We start from the raw sequence: 17,775 nt of genomic DNA on the forward strand, positions 1-17,775 counted from the left end.
AAGGAGGGAGTTGCACAGCGAAAAGCTGCAGAGAAAAAAACCAAACCCCAAACCCACAAAGCTGAGCCTTTTGAACAGAACAAACAAGTCAGATTTTGTAGTGTATTTGTCTCTTCAACCACTCCCATCTGTCCTCATCTTGGCATAACATAACATGGGGTGGATTCCTGAGAAACCAATGGGCCATCCACAGGTTTCTATTACATCAGCCCTTCAGCTTTTACATGGGCAAGTACAATCTTGATATCCAAAGCTGTTTTCTCACAATGTACATAAGCAGTCTACGTGTATGAGCAATTCAGCACAGCAAGTCCTAAGCATGTTTGCGATAAAGCTCTCTACCCTACTGCAAGCAAGCTTGTAGGTAGGGTTCTGATGAACCAGTAGCTATCTGGTCAAGTCTCTTTTTAACAAAATTAAATTCTTTGTATTAGTTACCATTAAACCCATGTTTTGGAGAACATACATTCTCAAGAACATGTAGCTTCTGCCTCCGTAACTGATCTCTGTGCAAGGAGAACTCTAGAAGAGCTGGTTTATTCAGTAGTTTTAAGTTCTCATGCATTTCACTCCAATTACTTAAACTGTGTAATTATTTGGGCTGAAATTTAACATATTTCAAAAAGCATGCACTTAAGTCATCCATTCCAACTCGCCCCGAATCTTCTGGATTACTTTTGGTTCCTGTGTTCTTGGAAGAGAAATCTGTCTTTACAAAGCCCTGCAAATAACCCCAAAAACTGAACTGATTCAATTTCTTGTTCACGTGACAAAGCTACATAAACACACAAAACAACCAAAACACTTGCTCACCAGGGTATTGCTCTTCTTAATATCTTCTAAACGCTCTAAGACTGAAGTCAGGTTTGGGTCATCTGATTCTACAAACCATATTGGTGATGAAGAGGGGTAAGACTCCTGTTAAAAAAAAAAAAAAAAAAACAAACAAAAAACAACACACACAAAAGACCCAACAAATAAATAAACAGAAAAACCATAAAGCTTTTAAAACTCATTAACCCCAAAAAAACTCACAACACAGAGTAAGATAAAAGGTGATGTTAATACTATTTAGATCAGGTAACAAAGAACACTTAATACAGCATTTTTAGGCAACACAGGAGAAGCTGACGGAAATCCAACTATTTTTTTTCTAGAATTTAATTCTATTTTCATCTTGATCAGATAATGGACATACGTAAGAAACAGTGCTGAAAAGTCTAAAACCCCAGGGGCAGGAGGAGCAGGAGGAAGAAATTTAGAAATGCAGTACAGGTACATTATTGTTACCAAGAAATGCTATCATAAGTAGTACATATCAATGAATAAAACTATATCAATGGCAATTTTTCCTAAAAATGCAGATTCTTCCAAATACCGGCAACAAAATCCGGAGTCTTCAGGCTTCCTCCTCAGATAGGATTATTCAAACTGTTCCTAGCACTATAACAAAAATCTGTCATTTTAACTTTGTAGCTTCAAGGCTCATAGAGGATTTGCCACTGCTGAAAGATTTCTCAAAATATATTGCACACAATGCTGCCACGGAAGTTTGCAGCTTTCTCCATCAACAGAGTCTTACAGTGGTTAGGCAGGTGCCAAGACACATCCTAGTGACAGCACAATCAAATGGGTTCACAGTACTAGAATTGTACTTGATTTTCCAGAACAAGCTGTAGCTAGGACACATACAACATACGGAACAGATGAGGCCCATGACATCTGAGTTTTCTGTCAGTAAGCTGCCACAGCACGTACTGCTTCAAAATGCTAGAAAGACCTTGCCACAGAAAGGTAAATAGAAGCCCTTTACTTCTTGTTTAGATGTTTCAAAAAGCAGTCCTTTTTGTTTCCTAACACAGGTTTGGTAAGGTTATGAGGACGGAGGAAACTTTGTAGCTTCCAACTCTGTAGCAAGTATCCCTTCATACCATCAACAACTTTGGATTTTTGTTTGCTTGTTTTAGTTATTTAAGGCATTCTCCACTTTTCACCCATTCAATTAAATTCTAGTAGCTGAATACAAATTTTTGAACCTCAGTTTTATCAGCCAGCTGTTATCTTCATAGCCTGAGGTTGTGCAACATTATATGAGAGAACTTTCATTAATTTCCTACACTGCAGTTTAAACGGAAAAATTCCATGTTTCTCATTCCAGAGACAATAAATCACACTTCATTCTTCAACACTTACAAGTCAAAGTTCCTACAGCTACTCTAGTAAGTCACTCCAAATTCCATACTATTCTTAGACATTTACAATCTTTCTTGAATGTATTGTATACTTTTGCTTTAGTTTTCAAGAAAATAGCAAGAAGTTTCACAGAAAGAAGACATCATACCCATCTGTCAAGACTGTCTGGTCTTTAGTGATTCCCAAGTAAACTTTTCCTTAGCAAGCTCTCAAAGTGCAAGTGTCTATAGAAAACCCCAGACCTTCCTAACAAACCAGCTTGTCATTTAAAAGAAACTGGGTTTAGTAGAATGCACAACACTACCCATTGGAAAACTGGAGAGAAATACAAGCATATTAGAATTGGGTTTTAATAACATGAAGCTCACTTCCTAACTGACCTTCTAGCTGAAGTGCTGAACCTCATAAAAGAAGTCATATGATTAGATGAGAGAAATCAGCTTTGGCAAAACAGACTATCCCAGCAGAGTTCCCACCTAGCAGCATACCCCTGGGAAGTTCTAGCTCCAGACGTCTAGAACCCCTACCTGTACACTGAAGCCTTTGAAGGAACTTAAACAAGCTCAATCCCCTCCCTCGAGTTTGTTTTTTGTTTTTACTTGTTTACAGTGGGGTATTTTGCTTTGTTTCAAATAGCAGGGAAAAATACCTTAAAAGAATACCCGATATTCCTATCTTTATGAAAAGTCAAACTGTTTACATCTTTCAGCATCATTTCAAATCACACCATACACAAAGCAGATACCTTAGAATATCAATTCTTGACTAAGGCCTAACATCTCAAATATCTGTCAAGAAAGTCCAGTGCTTAGCTTGGCAAGATTTTAAGGCTAAGAAAGGCAAACAGATGGGTAGTTGCGGTGTTTAAACACTTTCTTCCTTTACCAAATGCAGTACCTGGGAGAAGTGTATTTCCTCCTCAGTTTCACTTAAGACATTTTTGAAAGCCTAATCAGTATCACTGCTGGAGAAGCAAGGTTGAAATACTAGCTGTCACTGGGATCCCAAACTATTATTTTGGAGCTACACTTCATTGAAGGGATTCCATGTTTTGCATTGATAACATCTCACTCATTCTCAATAATGTATAATACACCTATACAGTCTTCTGCAACAGCACAATATTTTTACCTCAAGACTTTCATACTGCACACTGGATCTTTATGCAAGGTTGGTGAAAATCAGAAGTGAGCCCCTGCTAACCGTGGCCCTACTGCCTGTAGACTTGTTTGGACCAGCTATCTTTGAGACCTGAACCTCTCCAAGCAGCTCATTAGCTTAGGAGAAAGGCAATAGCATAAATACTACTCCCCTGATTTTAGATGACACCAACATTCCCATCAGAAAATACAAATAACAAACAAAATCCCTCCCAAGACTGAATGAGCCATCTGCTTCTAAAAATCCTCAGTCTCATTAGAATAAAAACATTCCCCCAATCCAGTCAACAGTTGGACTGTGTACGTGCGTTTTCCTAGCAGGTATTTTTTGGCTTTTTCTCCACCAGAAGGATTTAATGAACAAAAACACAGTAGGACATTCACTGGTTGCAACGAGTATCTATCCCAGTCTGGGAGGCCTATACAAAAATCTCCTTAAAAAAAACATGCAGCAAATCCTTCATTAGACAGAGGCACACTTGACAGTGCAGGCTTGGTGACCAAGCAATCCCACTGCGTGTTTAAATCTACCACAGTGGCTGCCCGAACGTGCTGATGCCTTCTGCACTGAATGACAGCCCTTTCTCATTCTTTGCTCTCATTCCAACTCACACCACTGTTTGCAATGAAATCAAGCTCTGCCATATGTGAGAAAACACACTAGGGTTTGAAACTGCCTATATTATTAGTGTATAGCGTGTATGAATCACTATATACTAAAAAAGGTTAAATATTCACATTTTTAGTCTTCTTTAGCTTTTGAAACATGGATGGGAACAATGCATTTATCAAGAAGGCTTTTCTCTAAACACTGTGTAAGCATATTCACTCATCTGTATCAGAAAGTATGTAAAATTTTAAGACTTCTAAAATATGGATATTACCCATTCCAACTTTTTCATAATAGATAACTTAATATTAAAATACAAGTTCAATCCAACTTCCAGTTTGTTGCAACAGTCTTTAATTCTTCAGACCTACCAATAAATACATTTGTTTAACTGAAAAACATAAGTAGCACCGATTTTCTCTAGATCTGTAAGTAATCCATATTTCTGGAACAGCTGAGTTTCACTCGGATATGAGTCACTACATTTTGAAATACAGAATTTACACACAAACTTCAAACATTCTGATCTTGAGATATAAACAAGCCCATGAGTTTGTAACACCACAGCACAATGCAAAACTCAGCTTGTGGTTTGTAAGGTTAAACAACTAAACTTCCTTCTAGCTAATTCTGTTGAGAAAATTAAGTCAGCTTTTTCTTCCCTATCTGTATCCTGAACAGAAGAGATGGATTTGAGTTGTTAAGTCATGCAAGAAACACAAAATTCCCAAATACAAAGACAACATTTAATAAGAGGAACCCTAGAACAGCAGTTGTTTTACTACTAATTCCCTGTGTCTAAAGCCCCCCATTCTTTTGGGCTTTTCATTACTCAGCTGGCATGCAGCAATTTTGTACAGTCTACCTTAGCTGGACAGGTATCACTCCTTGTGGTTTGAGGCTTGGAATGGGGGCGTGACCTTCCAGCAACTGGGAGGACCCCGGGTGGGGGTGAAACCATTGGATTCCCTCCCCTTCCGACACACACTCTGATAAGAGGTAGGAAGTGGGTTCTAATTTCACTCCTGCCCTGGAGCTCGGAGAGGGAAGTTGTCCTTTCACTCCGTGGGACCTTGGAACCATTTCTGAGGGTTTTGTATACTTTATTTTTTGTATTTTTCCCCTAATCTTTGTATATATTATTTTCCTTACCTCCCTTTTTTGTTTTCTGTTCCTTGTTAAACAATATACTTCATTTTTTTTTCAAAAGTGTCTCTCTCTCTCTCAGGGGGGGAGAGGCGAGTACATAGTTGTGTTCCGTGTGGGTCCTGCCCTGAACCCCTTTTTTACACGGAACCAGGACACTCCTATTAAGTGCTTGAGATCTTTTATGTAACCACTGTAACATAACATTTTCCTGCTCTTGACAAGTAAAGACAAAAATTTCATCACAAAAAGCAAAAGCTACAAAGCTTAGATTCAGTCAGCTTTCCCAAACTAATGGATGCTGTACAGCTTGAAAAGTGAATACAATGGCTCAGTAAAACATGACACACTGAGATGACATCACACCTAGCATGGCCTGAGGACAAAGGGGGAATGTTTACAGCCAAGTCAGATACAATTACAATGAATGGGATCATCACTTCTAGAGAGTCTTTGTGTTAACACCAGGACTAACTGGGAGCTTTGTCAACACAAATGCTTCTGTTACAAAATGCAGCAAAAGAATTTAGCCTACTAATAAATACACAAAATACAAGAGCATAGAGCCCTGCATTCCTGCCACTGGAACAATTTCAAAACCTGTCAAATCATTCTAGAAAAACCACAGCATACTAGAAGAATACACACAACGTCACCGTTCAGACGTTCCATCTCATCCTCTGTAAGAGGGTCTACTTACATTTTACTAACAATTTTGCTTACAAAAAAAAAAAAGGAGGAAAACAGTGGCATAAGATAGTGGGAACACATGAAGACAGCTTTTCCTGATTAGAGATCTGTCATCTAAGTAGATCCTGTCTAAGCTTTCTCTTCCTTAACAATACGGCTGGTTTATTTGCAATGTTATATAATCTCTACCCTGTTCTGTAAAGCTACAGCAACAATTTTGATATTTGCAAGAGACTTCTAAATGACCTATTTCTACATTACTACAATACTGTTGAAATTATCAAGTTGCTAAATTAAATCACCACATCTTGCTCACATTCCTAAGATTAGAACAACCTGTACACAGTCTGCTATGAAGTAATAGAGTAACCATGTCTCCTTGTACACAAGGGAACCATTTTATCATCACCAAACGGTAGGAAAACACACTTAAACACATCTTCAGCATTATGATTTAAAATCACAATTACATGCTGACAGTTCTTAATTTTCTTGTATTTTCAGATCATCTTAGACTGTAAAAACGAGTGGGTGATTTGGTTTTGTTTGGGTTTTTTTGTTTGTTCCCCCTCCCTCCCTCCGTTTTTTAAAACTCCTTAGGATACTGGCTGAACAGAGTTCAACCAATTGTATTTCTTTTCTTCTTCTAAGCTTTTGCAAAATCTCCATCCACTGACAGACCCTAGGCTCTGTTCTTTTTAGAGCCACTACAGCTAAAACTTACCTGATTTTCTTAACTGCACTTCTAATTTCAATCTTCTCAGTCCCAAATTTTTTTGCCTACCCCTCTTTACTTCCAAACACAGGAACATCAAACCCCTAGACCTTTTAAACAGTTTCATTGCTTTGAAAAGGTTAAGAGACCATTCTAGCTCACACAAATCTCAGTAATGAATTAAATCCTAATGCCACAAGACATTCCAGAGGGCTAATATAGTCTTTACAAGGTAAATACATTTGCAGCTACAAACACACATTGATCTCAAATCATAGAAGGCTTTTTCTCAGCAGACACCTTGATGCTACCAGGTGTGTTCATTTAAATTAAATAGCCGAATTCCCCCACCCCTTTTTTTTTTTAATAAAACAAAGTCACACTAGTTTGGGATCACACACACATCCTAAAAAAGCAATAAAAAAAAAATTACTAAGGACTAAACCATACATTTGTCTACAGTCTAGTAGATATTATTTGAATTTGTCAAGCACTCAGTACTTATGCATTTTTCACCTGTGTTAACCTGCCTTTAGAAGGGAAAAAAATGCACAGAATGAATACTAACACAGACTTGACAATCAGGACTTGATATTCTTAAAGATAAAGCTTAGCTTGATGATCACAGAACACCAGCACTTGCAGCTTCTTAGCAGTATGACTTGCGATTACATTGCTGACAGATTGCTTCCCATTATAAGGGGCCAAATATTCCAAAGGCAGCTTAAGATGCAAACAAGCATTTCCTACCACTACAGGCCTGAGTGTCTGTGAAATCTACAGGCTAAAAAATATACCTTTAAAAGTCAGCAGATTGTCATCTGCCCTCCCATCCCATTCACTAGAATAAATAAAATAAGAAAGCATAAAGGGTCACTTTCAACTCAGGTTGTTTGGAAGTTCATCAGAAGTAATCTAAACAAAACAATTTCCCTGGAACCTCGTTACAGAAACCCCAAAAACTTGTATTTTAAAACATCCAGACATGACCATTTGCTTTGTTGTACAGAATGAGTTATTGAACATATTACAATACTTAATTTCCAAGTTCAAGTAACAATTTGTGCTTTTACATATGAAAGCATTATAATTTCTTTAAGAATCTAACAGTTCAGTGATCCAGAGTTCTAAAAGATAGGAGAAGTGTATGTAATGGGGGATGTAGGGTGTGTAAAAATAAAATTTAATACTGTATTGGGAATAGGGAAGAAGCCAAGTGAATTTTCTCCACCTCTACTGAACAATGGGAAAACTTCAACCTGCTTCTTCTTTTGAATTTTAAGATAGTATACAACCTGCTACTAACTTGCTTAATGTATATAAATAGAGGACATCTTATATTCACTAGAATTAGGTTAAGCAGAGATCTTTAACTGTTTCTGTACCACAGAAAGCAAGGTTGTATTAGTTTTTGTTTTCTTACACTCTTCCTGAAGTCAAAGCCTGAGACACTCAGTTCAGTGAGACTACTTGTAACAGCTCAGGCATTTGGTAAGGCACCGAGTTCAACTGAATGAAATACACGTATCTCTTTTAAACAAAAAATAACAGCAATTCTACCCTCAAATTTAACGATCCTTGACAGCTACAGCGTATACAAGACAACCCCAGATGAAAGGCATGCTTTGGTTGCACCCCTGGAGATTGCAAGAGTGTAATCATCTTGCACCTTTACAGGAGGTAGGTGAAAGAAGCCCATAATCCTCTTCTGTGTAGGTTCTGCTAATATGTTCATCCCTGCAGAAATTAATACCTTCAGGAACACATTAGAAAAACACAACTAACAGGGCCATGGTTTTCCTCTCCCACACACTCTCCAGGGAATGAGGCAAGCGCAGCCTCATTTAGAATTGTTTGTTATTAAAGAGAGTCATTCTAGAGAAGGCAGGGTCAATGGCATGTGCTTCGCAGAACACAAAGACAGTAACAAAAAATATAGTTCTCTATGCAAACCTGTTCTACTGATCGCAGAAAGCTACCATAAAAGTAACCAGGAGAAAATGTTTCTGTTAACGGCATACAGAACAGCTATGGACATTCCTTTTGTCTTCACAAGCGTCACACTCTTGGGCAGAGCAAGGCAGCTCCCCTCCTGTCACGCCAGGCTTCCGCAGACACAGGCGTGACAGGCTGGCAGCTCCCCCAGCGAGCGCACGGGGCACAGCACGCTGGCAGGTGGGCAGAAAGCCCCCAGCACGGAACGCTTTCTGCGATACGCACGGCCAGCAGCGGCTGCGAGTGCCAAGACAGTGACCACAGCATGGGTAAACACGTATGATCAGGGACAGCAGTTCAATGGCAATTCACTAGTGTAAAAATTACTCCAGAATCCAAGAAGCTTGTCATTTACAACTTCATCTGCACAACTTCATTTGTTCAACCCAAGCCCACAGCAGTATCTTTATGACAGAATCTTTAACTTCTGTACTTTGGATATGCCTATGACAGAAAATAACATTGTGAGGAAAAAAAAAATAATGGAAAAGACTTAAGTAGATGCTGCTTTCAGATAGGCACATACAGGAGGCAAACAGTTTCGAAGTCTGTGAAACAACCTAAGCTACTTCTGCGTTTTGCTTCCATGTCTCTGTTCAGGTCTGCACATTGAAATCTCTCACTGCTCAAACATCACTACCTTAGAAGAAGCCAAACCACACGCACCCAAAGTAGCAAGTGTCTTGCTACTTCAAACAAAACAGCACTTCAAATGGTCACAAACATGAACACAGATGTGGCATCATAGTTCTTACACTTCTTACAGTTAAGTTCTTTTGGTCAAGTTTTTACAGCCATTCTTCAAACTACTTAATCTACACAAGATGTCCCAACCGCCAATGTGAAATTGGACATGACCCTTGGAAAAATAGGTTTATCAGTCTCTCTTATCAGTTGCCACAACTTCATCTTACCAAACAGAAAGCAGCAGGCTACTTGTTGTTCAGTATAACATAACTGCACAGAATTAAAATAATAACTTTGAGCATAAAAGCAAAAAAGGCACTTTTCTGATAAAACCCACAGTGATTGATCTTCACTGGGAAGAAACATTTTATTCTCCAGGTCGTCTTTATTATGCAGCATGTCACCTATCCACTCAAATTCACAAGAAATACAAATACTCTTAGTAATTTTGTATGGAACCAGAGAAAAACCCAGTAACAATTTACTGCTACTCAAACAGAACTCTTAAGTGAACACTAAGCATGATTTAGCTAACACCACAACAAGGGACTGTTATTCTCAAGCAACATGTAGTCTCTGAAAATGAAAACTGTACTTGAGGGCAAATCCAGTTAAGTAAGCTAAGGAACATTCCTTTGACAACACTATTAACAACAGGTAAAGTTACAGATCATCCACACTGAAAGCTGAGCAGAGAACACAGCATCGTTGAAGACTAAGTGACTTGCTTGTCGGGAAGCAGGCTGCAGAGCTGAGACCAGGATCCAGATTTGTACATAACACCTCACAGCAATCTGATCAATCTATCTTGCTCCTCACATAGGAAAAACCCACTGTGAGCTTGTACTCTTGTCTTGAAAGTTGTCAGAGGAAGAGGACTGCTGTTTTAGAGCCCTCAGCCACAAAGGCTTCTCTTCTTTAAGGCATGCATTATCCATGCACTCCAGCTGGCAACGGTTTATTTAGTGAACAGCTACGCACATGCACTAAGGAGAGAGGTATTTGGAAATTTGCTTCTCCGATACTCTTTCTTTACCACTAACACTACTTCATGTGCTTTAATTCCTGAAGGAAGTCTAGTTACTTGTATAAACAATCAACCTGTTCTGATCATTAAGAGTTAGTAATTACCTACTTCCACAACTATACAGACAAGTACCTTCAGAACCAGTACCATCAACATTAGCGTCACAAAGCCAGAGTAGCAAGAAACAACTTCTAATATGGCTAGAACAGAAGAAGCAGTTATAACTTCAGTTGCACCATGTCACTCTCTCCCTGACTTCACTTGAAAAAGAAGTTTCCTAACACACTTGCTCTTGCCTTTAGCACTTAAGTTACTTCACAGCATGCCGTCTGATGTCACTTCTGCTGTCACCCAAAAATCCAGGCTTCCCTTTCCCCCTCTTCACTTTTTTTACGTTCAGGAATTTATGTTTTTCAAGGGTTCAAATCACTCACCTCCCCCTTCCATCAAAGGCACTGTGCCCTTTTCCCCTCTCTGAGGGTAACGCCCTTCTTTTCCGCCTTTTCCCTTTACCAACTTACTGTCCTCCAGACATCTGCAGATAGGAGGATTTTTCATTCACCCACTGCTAACAGAGGTCCTACTGCTTTTACACCCAAGTAGCATTTCAGCAACTACCCGGCAGATTCCTGAGCTCTCCCCCCTCACAGCAACACGTCCACAGCTGCCCTGACTGCTGCTTAGTCACTGGCCTTCAGATCAGAGCCATTTAGATAGAACTTTGTCCCCACACACAAAATTTCAGTACCACGTAGTTCAACCAATCTTTAGCATTAAGTTAAGTATCACACTCTCACCACAGTTACATCCTACTTCAAAAATTCAAGGAAGCCTGTGGTATCTTCAACACCCCTGTACAGGAACACTTTAATTTTTTTAATACCACTATACAAGTCTGGACAGAGCCTATTCTCTGCCTTTCTGAACACATACTGAAGAAGCTATTGCAAGATCTGCAACCTTACTGAACTTTCTCTCAGAAGGGTTAAAAAATTAGTTATCTGGGAGAAAGGAGAATACAGTCCAAACTAAATCTCAAAAAGTCACTAAATGCTCTACAATACTTAATACACCAGGATGTCTTGTAGGCATGTGATAAAAAAAAAAAAGCAGATGGGGCCATTATCTTAACACTACACAAAAGGTTACAGCTGGAAGCAAGAAATCAGTAAGACTTAGTCTAACTGGTATGCTTGTTTCCAACAAAGATCAACTGAGAACTCTTCTGGTCATATTAGCTTCAACTATACTGAATACAGGCAGTCTGATATAAAAGCTAAACATTAAACAGCCTCTCCTTACTATAATCAATCATTTCATTTCCCAGTCGTTTTCTATGAGCTACTGACCCGTCATTTTCACTTCTTTAACGAAACTTGCAACTGAAGAAATACAGTGGAACACTTACTAAATCATAAACTATCACATCTCTTAAAAATAGCATATCATCATATAGCGTATATCATATCTGCAGAAAAAAAAATATTTCAACTTCAGCCAGGAATTCAAGGGTTTATAACCTTTCAAAACTACCAAGGCAAACAACCTAATACTGAACAGCAGTCCACATTGAGGCACAACTAAAACAGTAATCTCTGTCAATCAGCTTCTACAAACATTTGTTCCTACCCAAAGTTTTGCCCCCACCCCCATTTTTTTTTTTTTAAAAAAATACTGTTTAACCAACTGTCTCCTTTGTACCTTCCACTCTCCTGAAAGGAATTTGACTTTATAAATAAAACGCTTCCAGTTAGTCTGGTCCAGTTTTCCCCACTGAGCTGTCACTGTGACAAACCAGATGCTCAGGCAGGCCCCCGGGCCAGCGCCGGCTCAGGTTTTCCCCAGCAGCGCGATGGGTCCCAGGTGCTGCTGAGGACTCGGCCAGGGCTTGGCAGCAGCTCCGGCTTCAGCCCCTCCCAATGCCCTCTGTTGTGATGGTCCAGCTGTTTGTGCAGCCATGCAGCGAACCAGGCCAGGAAATGAGCAAGATGAACAATCACCCGGTAAAGAACTTTTACACGCCAGCCAGGCCCTTAATCCCACAACTCAGCTTTGGCCACCTCACAAGGCACACAGCCTTTGCTGGTTTGTGAGCACCGGCAGTATTATAGAGTGCACAGGACACAATCAAACTTCATTCCTCCTATCAATCATAACTTTCAATTCATTGAGGATTCATCAATTCATCCTAAGTGAGGATAGCAGTGTGTCACTAACACACGCTATCCCCCGGCGTAACAAAGAAAACATACCCACGGATTCATTCTTGTCCGAGGAAGTCTGACAGATTGAAGTTTCTCTTTTTTGGGAACACACTTGATCAACTCCATGAATAACTTCTGGTTTTACAGAGTTCCATTTTTGACAGACTGCCACAATGAATTTGGAAGTGCAACTTTAATTTTCAAAATAGAATACGCTTTCTACATTACTGCCTTATTTTTCTTATTTCATTAATAGAAAGCTCTGACAGAAAAGCCAAAATCCTTAGCACTCCCCACCCTGGACACTGAGGTGCTGGAGCAGGCCCAGAGAAGGGCAACAAAGCTGGTGATGGGTCTGGGGAACATGTCTTATGAGGAGCAGCTGAGGGAACTGGGACTGTTTAGCCTAGAGAAGACACCGAGGGGAGACCTTGCTGCCTACAACTACCAGAAAGGAGATTGTAGTAAGGCGAGTGTTAGTCTCTTCTCCCAAGTTACTAACAATAGGACGAAAGGAAATGGACACAAGTTGCACCAGGGGAAGTTTCAATTGGATATTAGGAAGAATTTCTTTACTGAAAGAGAAGTGAGGCATTGGAACAGGCTGCCCAGGGAGGTGATGGAGTCACTAGCCCTGGAGGTGTTCAAAAAAAATGTAGATGTGCCACTTGGGGACATGATTTATGATTCTTTCCCCCTTCTCTCTCACAAAAAAACCTAAAATTTCAAGAGTAGCAGTACATACGCTTGGTTATTCTAACATAACAAAGGCCTCACAGTAAGGTCAACCACCAGTATTCCAATCTTGACACAAAGTAAATATGGTTAGCCACACAAATCAAAGGCAATCATCACATACCATCAAATGCCTGTCTCAAAGTAGCCCTACTCTAAGTGAGTCGCTTAAAGAACGGTGAATTTGAAGAACCATAGGAAAAATTACCAGGTACGTTTCAGTTTTTTACAAAATCCTCCTGAATAGTTAACATAAGAAAGCATACTGATTAAAATAATAAAATTCTTTTTCTAAAAGAATTGTCTTTTGAGGACAACAACAGCCCCAGTTCCAAAATTATTATATCATTGACTCACATGAGTAACCCATTTGAAGTGGAATTTCCTGTACATTAAAACATCAACATAAGCCAGTGTTTACACTTGAAGCCCATTGTGGTGTCTCTCCAAGATATTTAAGGAGCACACAGGGGACAGAACAACAGCATGCAAAGTTCTGAAGTCCTGGTTACAGTCTTTCACACACAGCACAACTAAGCTGTGGTGTCAGAAAGTAAGGTCCTATTATCTTCCAGATGCAAAAGATTATTCCTATTCCTTTTCCCAATTACAGTCTTGGCATAGAAAGAAAAGTTAAAATCCTCACTCATAGTATTTTGTTTAATTTTTGTCTGCTAAATAAGACTAAATTCAATTTCTATTGCATAAATTATGTTTGATAATAGTGTGAGTTCCTTTTTTAAAACACCAAGTGTATCTTACTCTAGATAGAAAAGCACATATTATCAAGATAAAGCTGTGCATGCTTTTATTTAGTCCTGATATCCATATGCTGCAAGACAAAGGTCTCAACCTCACCACAGAATGTCTAGTGATCTCAAAAAGAAAAACCTCTGGTTTGAACTGAATGCCTCATTCATTATGTGGTTAGTTCTGCATACAAGTAAACCTTTTTAAGAGGTTATCAGCTGTCTAGGCATTAGCTAGGACTGCGTTTAATAATAAAATCTTAGGCCTTTGAAGAACTATTGCACATTCTGATACACTAACTTCCTGTATATACCCGACTTGTCAAAAAGCTTCACAGATAATATCTTTTTATCTATTCCTATTTGGAAGGGAAAATAAAGTCTTCTTCTGTCAAATGCAGTTATCTGTAGACAGCAACCTTTTCAAGCCTTTCATAGCAGCTTCTGACTCCAATTTAGCAGTGGGGTATTCCACAGGGAAAGCAAAAGATACTTCTTTCCAGCAGAGAAGGAAGAGTATACTGCAGCCAGCCATATCACCTGAATTGAATTGTTAATGTATAAAGGATATCACTGAGCATGAGAGTCGAATATCTGTTTGGGGCAAAATCTGTTCCCACTCAGAGCTGGCACAAGCCCCGTTCTACCTGACAGTGCTACTTGAGGACACAGAATTTCAATAGTTGTTTTGGGTATAGGTGGGGAGGTATTAATATCCAGTTTCTCTCTGAAGAGAGTATATAAAAATACAAGATGTTTTGCAGCAGTCCAGATAGGTTCTCATTCTTGCAATAACAAGGAAAAGATTTAATGATTCTAACACAACCTTGTGCAACACTATGACGTAAGTGTGGTAAGGTACCAAACTGAAACTAGAGATTGCATTGAAAGACACCTAAAGTCACAATCAATAAACAAACTCCTCTAAGTAAGGCCACTGGTTGGATACCATTTCAAAAAAGCATGCAGAACTCAACCAGGATGAATACAACTCCAGAATGGAGACACTGCTGTTAGCATAAAAATGGGAATGTGAAGGTACACAGCCTGAACAAGTTCAATAATTAGACAGTTCTCAGGAACAGGCAGCAGTGTCTTGGAAAGGGATGACTCCACCCTGAAGTGCTTCTTTTTAAATAATCTTATTAACTATTTCAGTTCCAATATGGGTCACTAACAGAAATAATAAAGGACTGACTTAGACAAACTTTGCTTGTCACTTTATGAAACAGAAGAGCCTATCAAGTTAAATATATCTCTCCTTAATTTCAAGGATTGCTCAGTATCATAAGTACACGATTTCTAAGATGCTGCAGCAAATCATTAACTTTGACAGTTCTACAAGCTCATGCTGCAGACAAGCAGAAAATCGTTTCAGTGAGAAATTCCAGGGCAGACTTCTAATCAGACTGTGTTAGTTAGTCTAAGAAACTTGTGGAGACATATGCAGTTCCTAAGCATACATTCTCCCTCACATCTCCAGAATGCTTCCTCTTTCCTCTACCTTCTCTCTCTAGATGGGAGAAAAGAAAGAGATCCATTGTGAAGATCAGAGCAAGTTAGTTATCAGGTCTCTTTTCAGACTTAATGCAGAAGCTACTGGAAGCTTCCTTCCCTACCAGGTTTTTCTCCATCCAGTAACTTCAGCATCTGTACACACTGCTAGACAGCTTTCATTGTAGGTAAAATATTGAAGTACCCAAACAGAATCATAAAGGACAAAAATTATTGTTCAGCTTTGTGCTGAATCTTCCCCTTAAGGGGATTTTTGAGCATCCAGACACAATCTGCTGGAAGCTTCCGTTAAGTAAGGGAAATATCCTGCCTTGATGAGCATCGTAGAGGTTAAACTGCTTAGGAGCAGCAAACAGCTGAAGTTACATACTTGCACTGCACATCCTGAGTGCTAAGACAGCAGCTTCTGATGCAGAGGGAGTGTCTCATCCAGCAAACAGTTACCAACAACTTTATAGCCTCACTGACTTTTGCCTGCTACAGCCACCATTTGAAGTTCCAGTTCCCAGAGTACCTGCAGCGCGGGTACCTGCCGTACACTGAAGCGCAGCAAACAAGACCCACGCTCTTCTATTTTACAGTACCTACATAAAACACCTAGAAGCAAATAGGAGTCAGAGCCAAGATGCAGGAGGGGAGGGAGGAAATAAATAACTTCTGTCACACTTAAGAGTTTTAAGTCTACAGTCAAACTAGGACAGAAGCCCAGACATCAGCTTTCTCATTTTGGCTCTACATCTGCCGCCCACTCATTTCAAGAGACCCAACTCTGTATCTCAGGTTGCTCTCTCCCCAGGTGGTGGAGAAAATGGCCACCTACTCCAAGGAACCCAAAAATTAGTCAACATTAGAAAACACCAAACTGCTCACAGGCAGCTGTGAAAGAGAAGTTTGAAGAAGCTCAGACGCAGCCTTTTTCAAAGCAGAAGTCTCAGCTTTGAAGTTTGAAACATCTCTTTCCCAGCTCTTTTTGCAAGTTCATGTACCACAACTCTAATAACATGTAAAAGACCTCTTGACCTTTAGGACAAGTGACTATAACAGCAGACTGCAGACACCACTTCCTCATTAACACATAAAAATGCCAGAAGTGACTGAAGCCTGCTTCTTGCTTCTTCAGACACACCTCAACCGAAGGCCTACAAGTAAGCAGGCATACTTCTTTGCAAGTAAAGGAAGAGTTACTATCAAAAGCGCCTGTAACAAAAGCAGCCTCAGAAGTAGATATACACTACAGCACAGATCCAAGGCACCAGGAATTTCAGGTCTTACTACTGGCTTTCCAGTTAGCTGTGACTTGGCAAAGAAGCAACAACCCATCAAATTCAACTGCCAACTGAGGGTGCACAATTATCAACCTTTTCATTTACTCTTTAGAGACTTATGAAACAGGTTGTGTCCTGGGGAAAGAAACAGACAAACTTCTCAGCAACAAAACATTCTATTGAATAAAAAGTACTTAAAGTCATACAACCCATCATCTGATAGGTCACATCTAAGAATGACAATACCAAAGTGCCTTGCTTATTTTGCTATAGAAAATATTTTGTGTGTTACAAACACATACAAATGTCCAGTAAAACACACACTTGTCTCACGAGCACAAACCTGACTTCTCCTGACAATTACCTGGGAAACCTGAAAGTTCTTAACAAGCTTCCTCTAATTGAACAAAGTTACTTTAAGACAAAAAAGGATCCAACAAAGATTATTAGGTTTGCCTGGCTTGCATGTACCTTCTTATCTTTCACTACTCAAATATTTACACTTACATTTACGCTTCTACCTCCACACTATGTTTGAAGCTTTCATCCTTCCATATGCAAAAACCAAAAAGGCTCTGGAGCTTATCTTTCCCAAACCCAAATATTCTCAACCTTTCCTCAATCAGTAAGATTTTTGCAACAACCTACTGTTAAACTGAATCCTGGTGAGGTTTTTAAACTCACTTATCACTACAGAGAGTCCAATAAACATAGACCTTCAGCACTTTCCTGTACATAAGACACAGACACAACTCCTTTGGCAAATTTAGGCCCTAAACTTTCAAAAAACAGAGGGTTTTTACTATGACAAACAACACTTAACATCTTATTCTGCTTCCCTCCTACACGTTTAAAGCGAACAAACTCCAAAGAATTGGAGGGGGGCGGAAGACGACGACACACGACACAGCACAGCAATGAGGAACCCCCAAACGAACCTCAGATAGAAGTCCCTCAGACTGGGCAAGGCCGCTTATGCCCCCTTCGAAGTTTAAATATCCCCGTCACGACAAAACAACCGTTCGGCAGGGGAGCAGAGTCACTATTTTACCCCTCCATGCCGGTAAGAAACAAAAGTTGCCTG

General features: G+C 39.6%; 1 protein-coding gene across 1 annotated transcript in view; it reads right to left on the reverse strand.

Annotated features, from left to right (window-relative positions):
* Positions 1 to 11,579, reverse strand: part of UBE2Q2 (ubiquitin-conjugating enzyme E2Q family member 2) — a 40,497-nt gene extending 28,918 nt beyond the window's left edge. The window contains exons 1-3 of the mRNA XM_008948727.1: positions 11,573 to 11,579; positions 10,356 to 10,423; positions 814 to 918 (exon numbers count right to left, since the gene is read on the reverse strand). Of these exons, the coding sequence (XP_008946975.1) occupies positions 814 to 918; positions 10,356 to 10,423; positions 11,573 to 11,579 (180 nt within the window). The remainder of the gene's footprint in view (positions 1 to 813; positions 919 to 10,355; positions 10,424 to 11,572) is intronic.
* Between the last annotated feature and the right edge of the window lie 6,196 nt (positions 11,580 to 17,775).

Source organism: Merops nubicus, unplaced genomic scaffold (genome assembly GCF_000691845.1).
Source record: "Merops nubicus isolate BGI_N331 unplaced genomic scaffold, ASM69184v1 scaffold23501, whole genome shotgun sequence".
Classification (NCBI taxonomy): domain Eukaryota; kingdom Metazoa; phylum Chordata; class Aves; order Coraciiformes; family Meropidae; genus Merops; species Merops nubicus.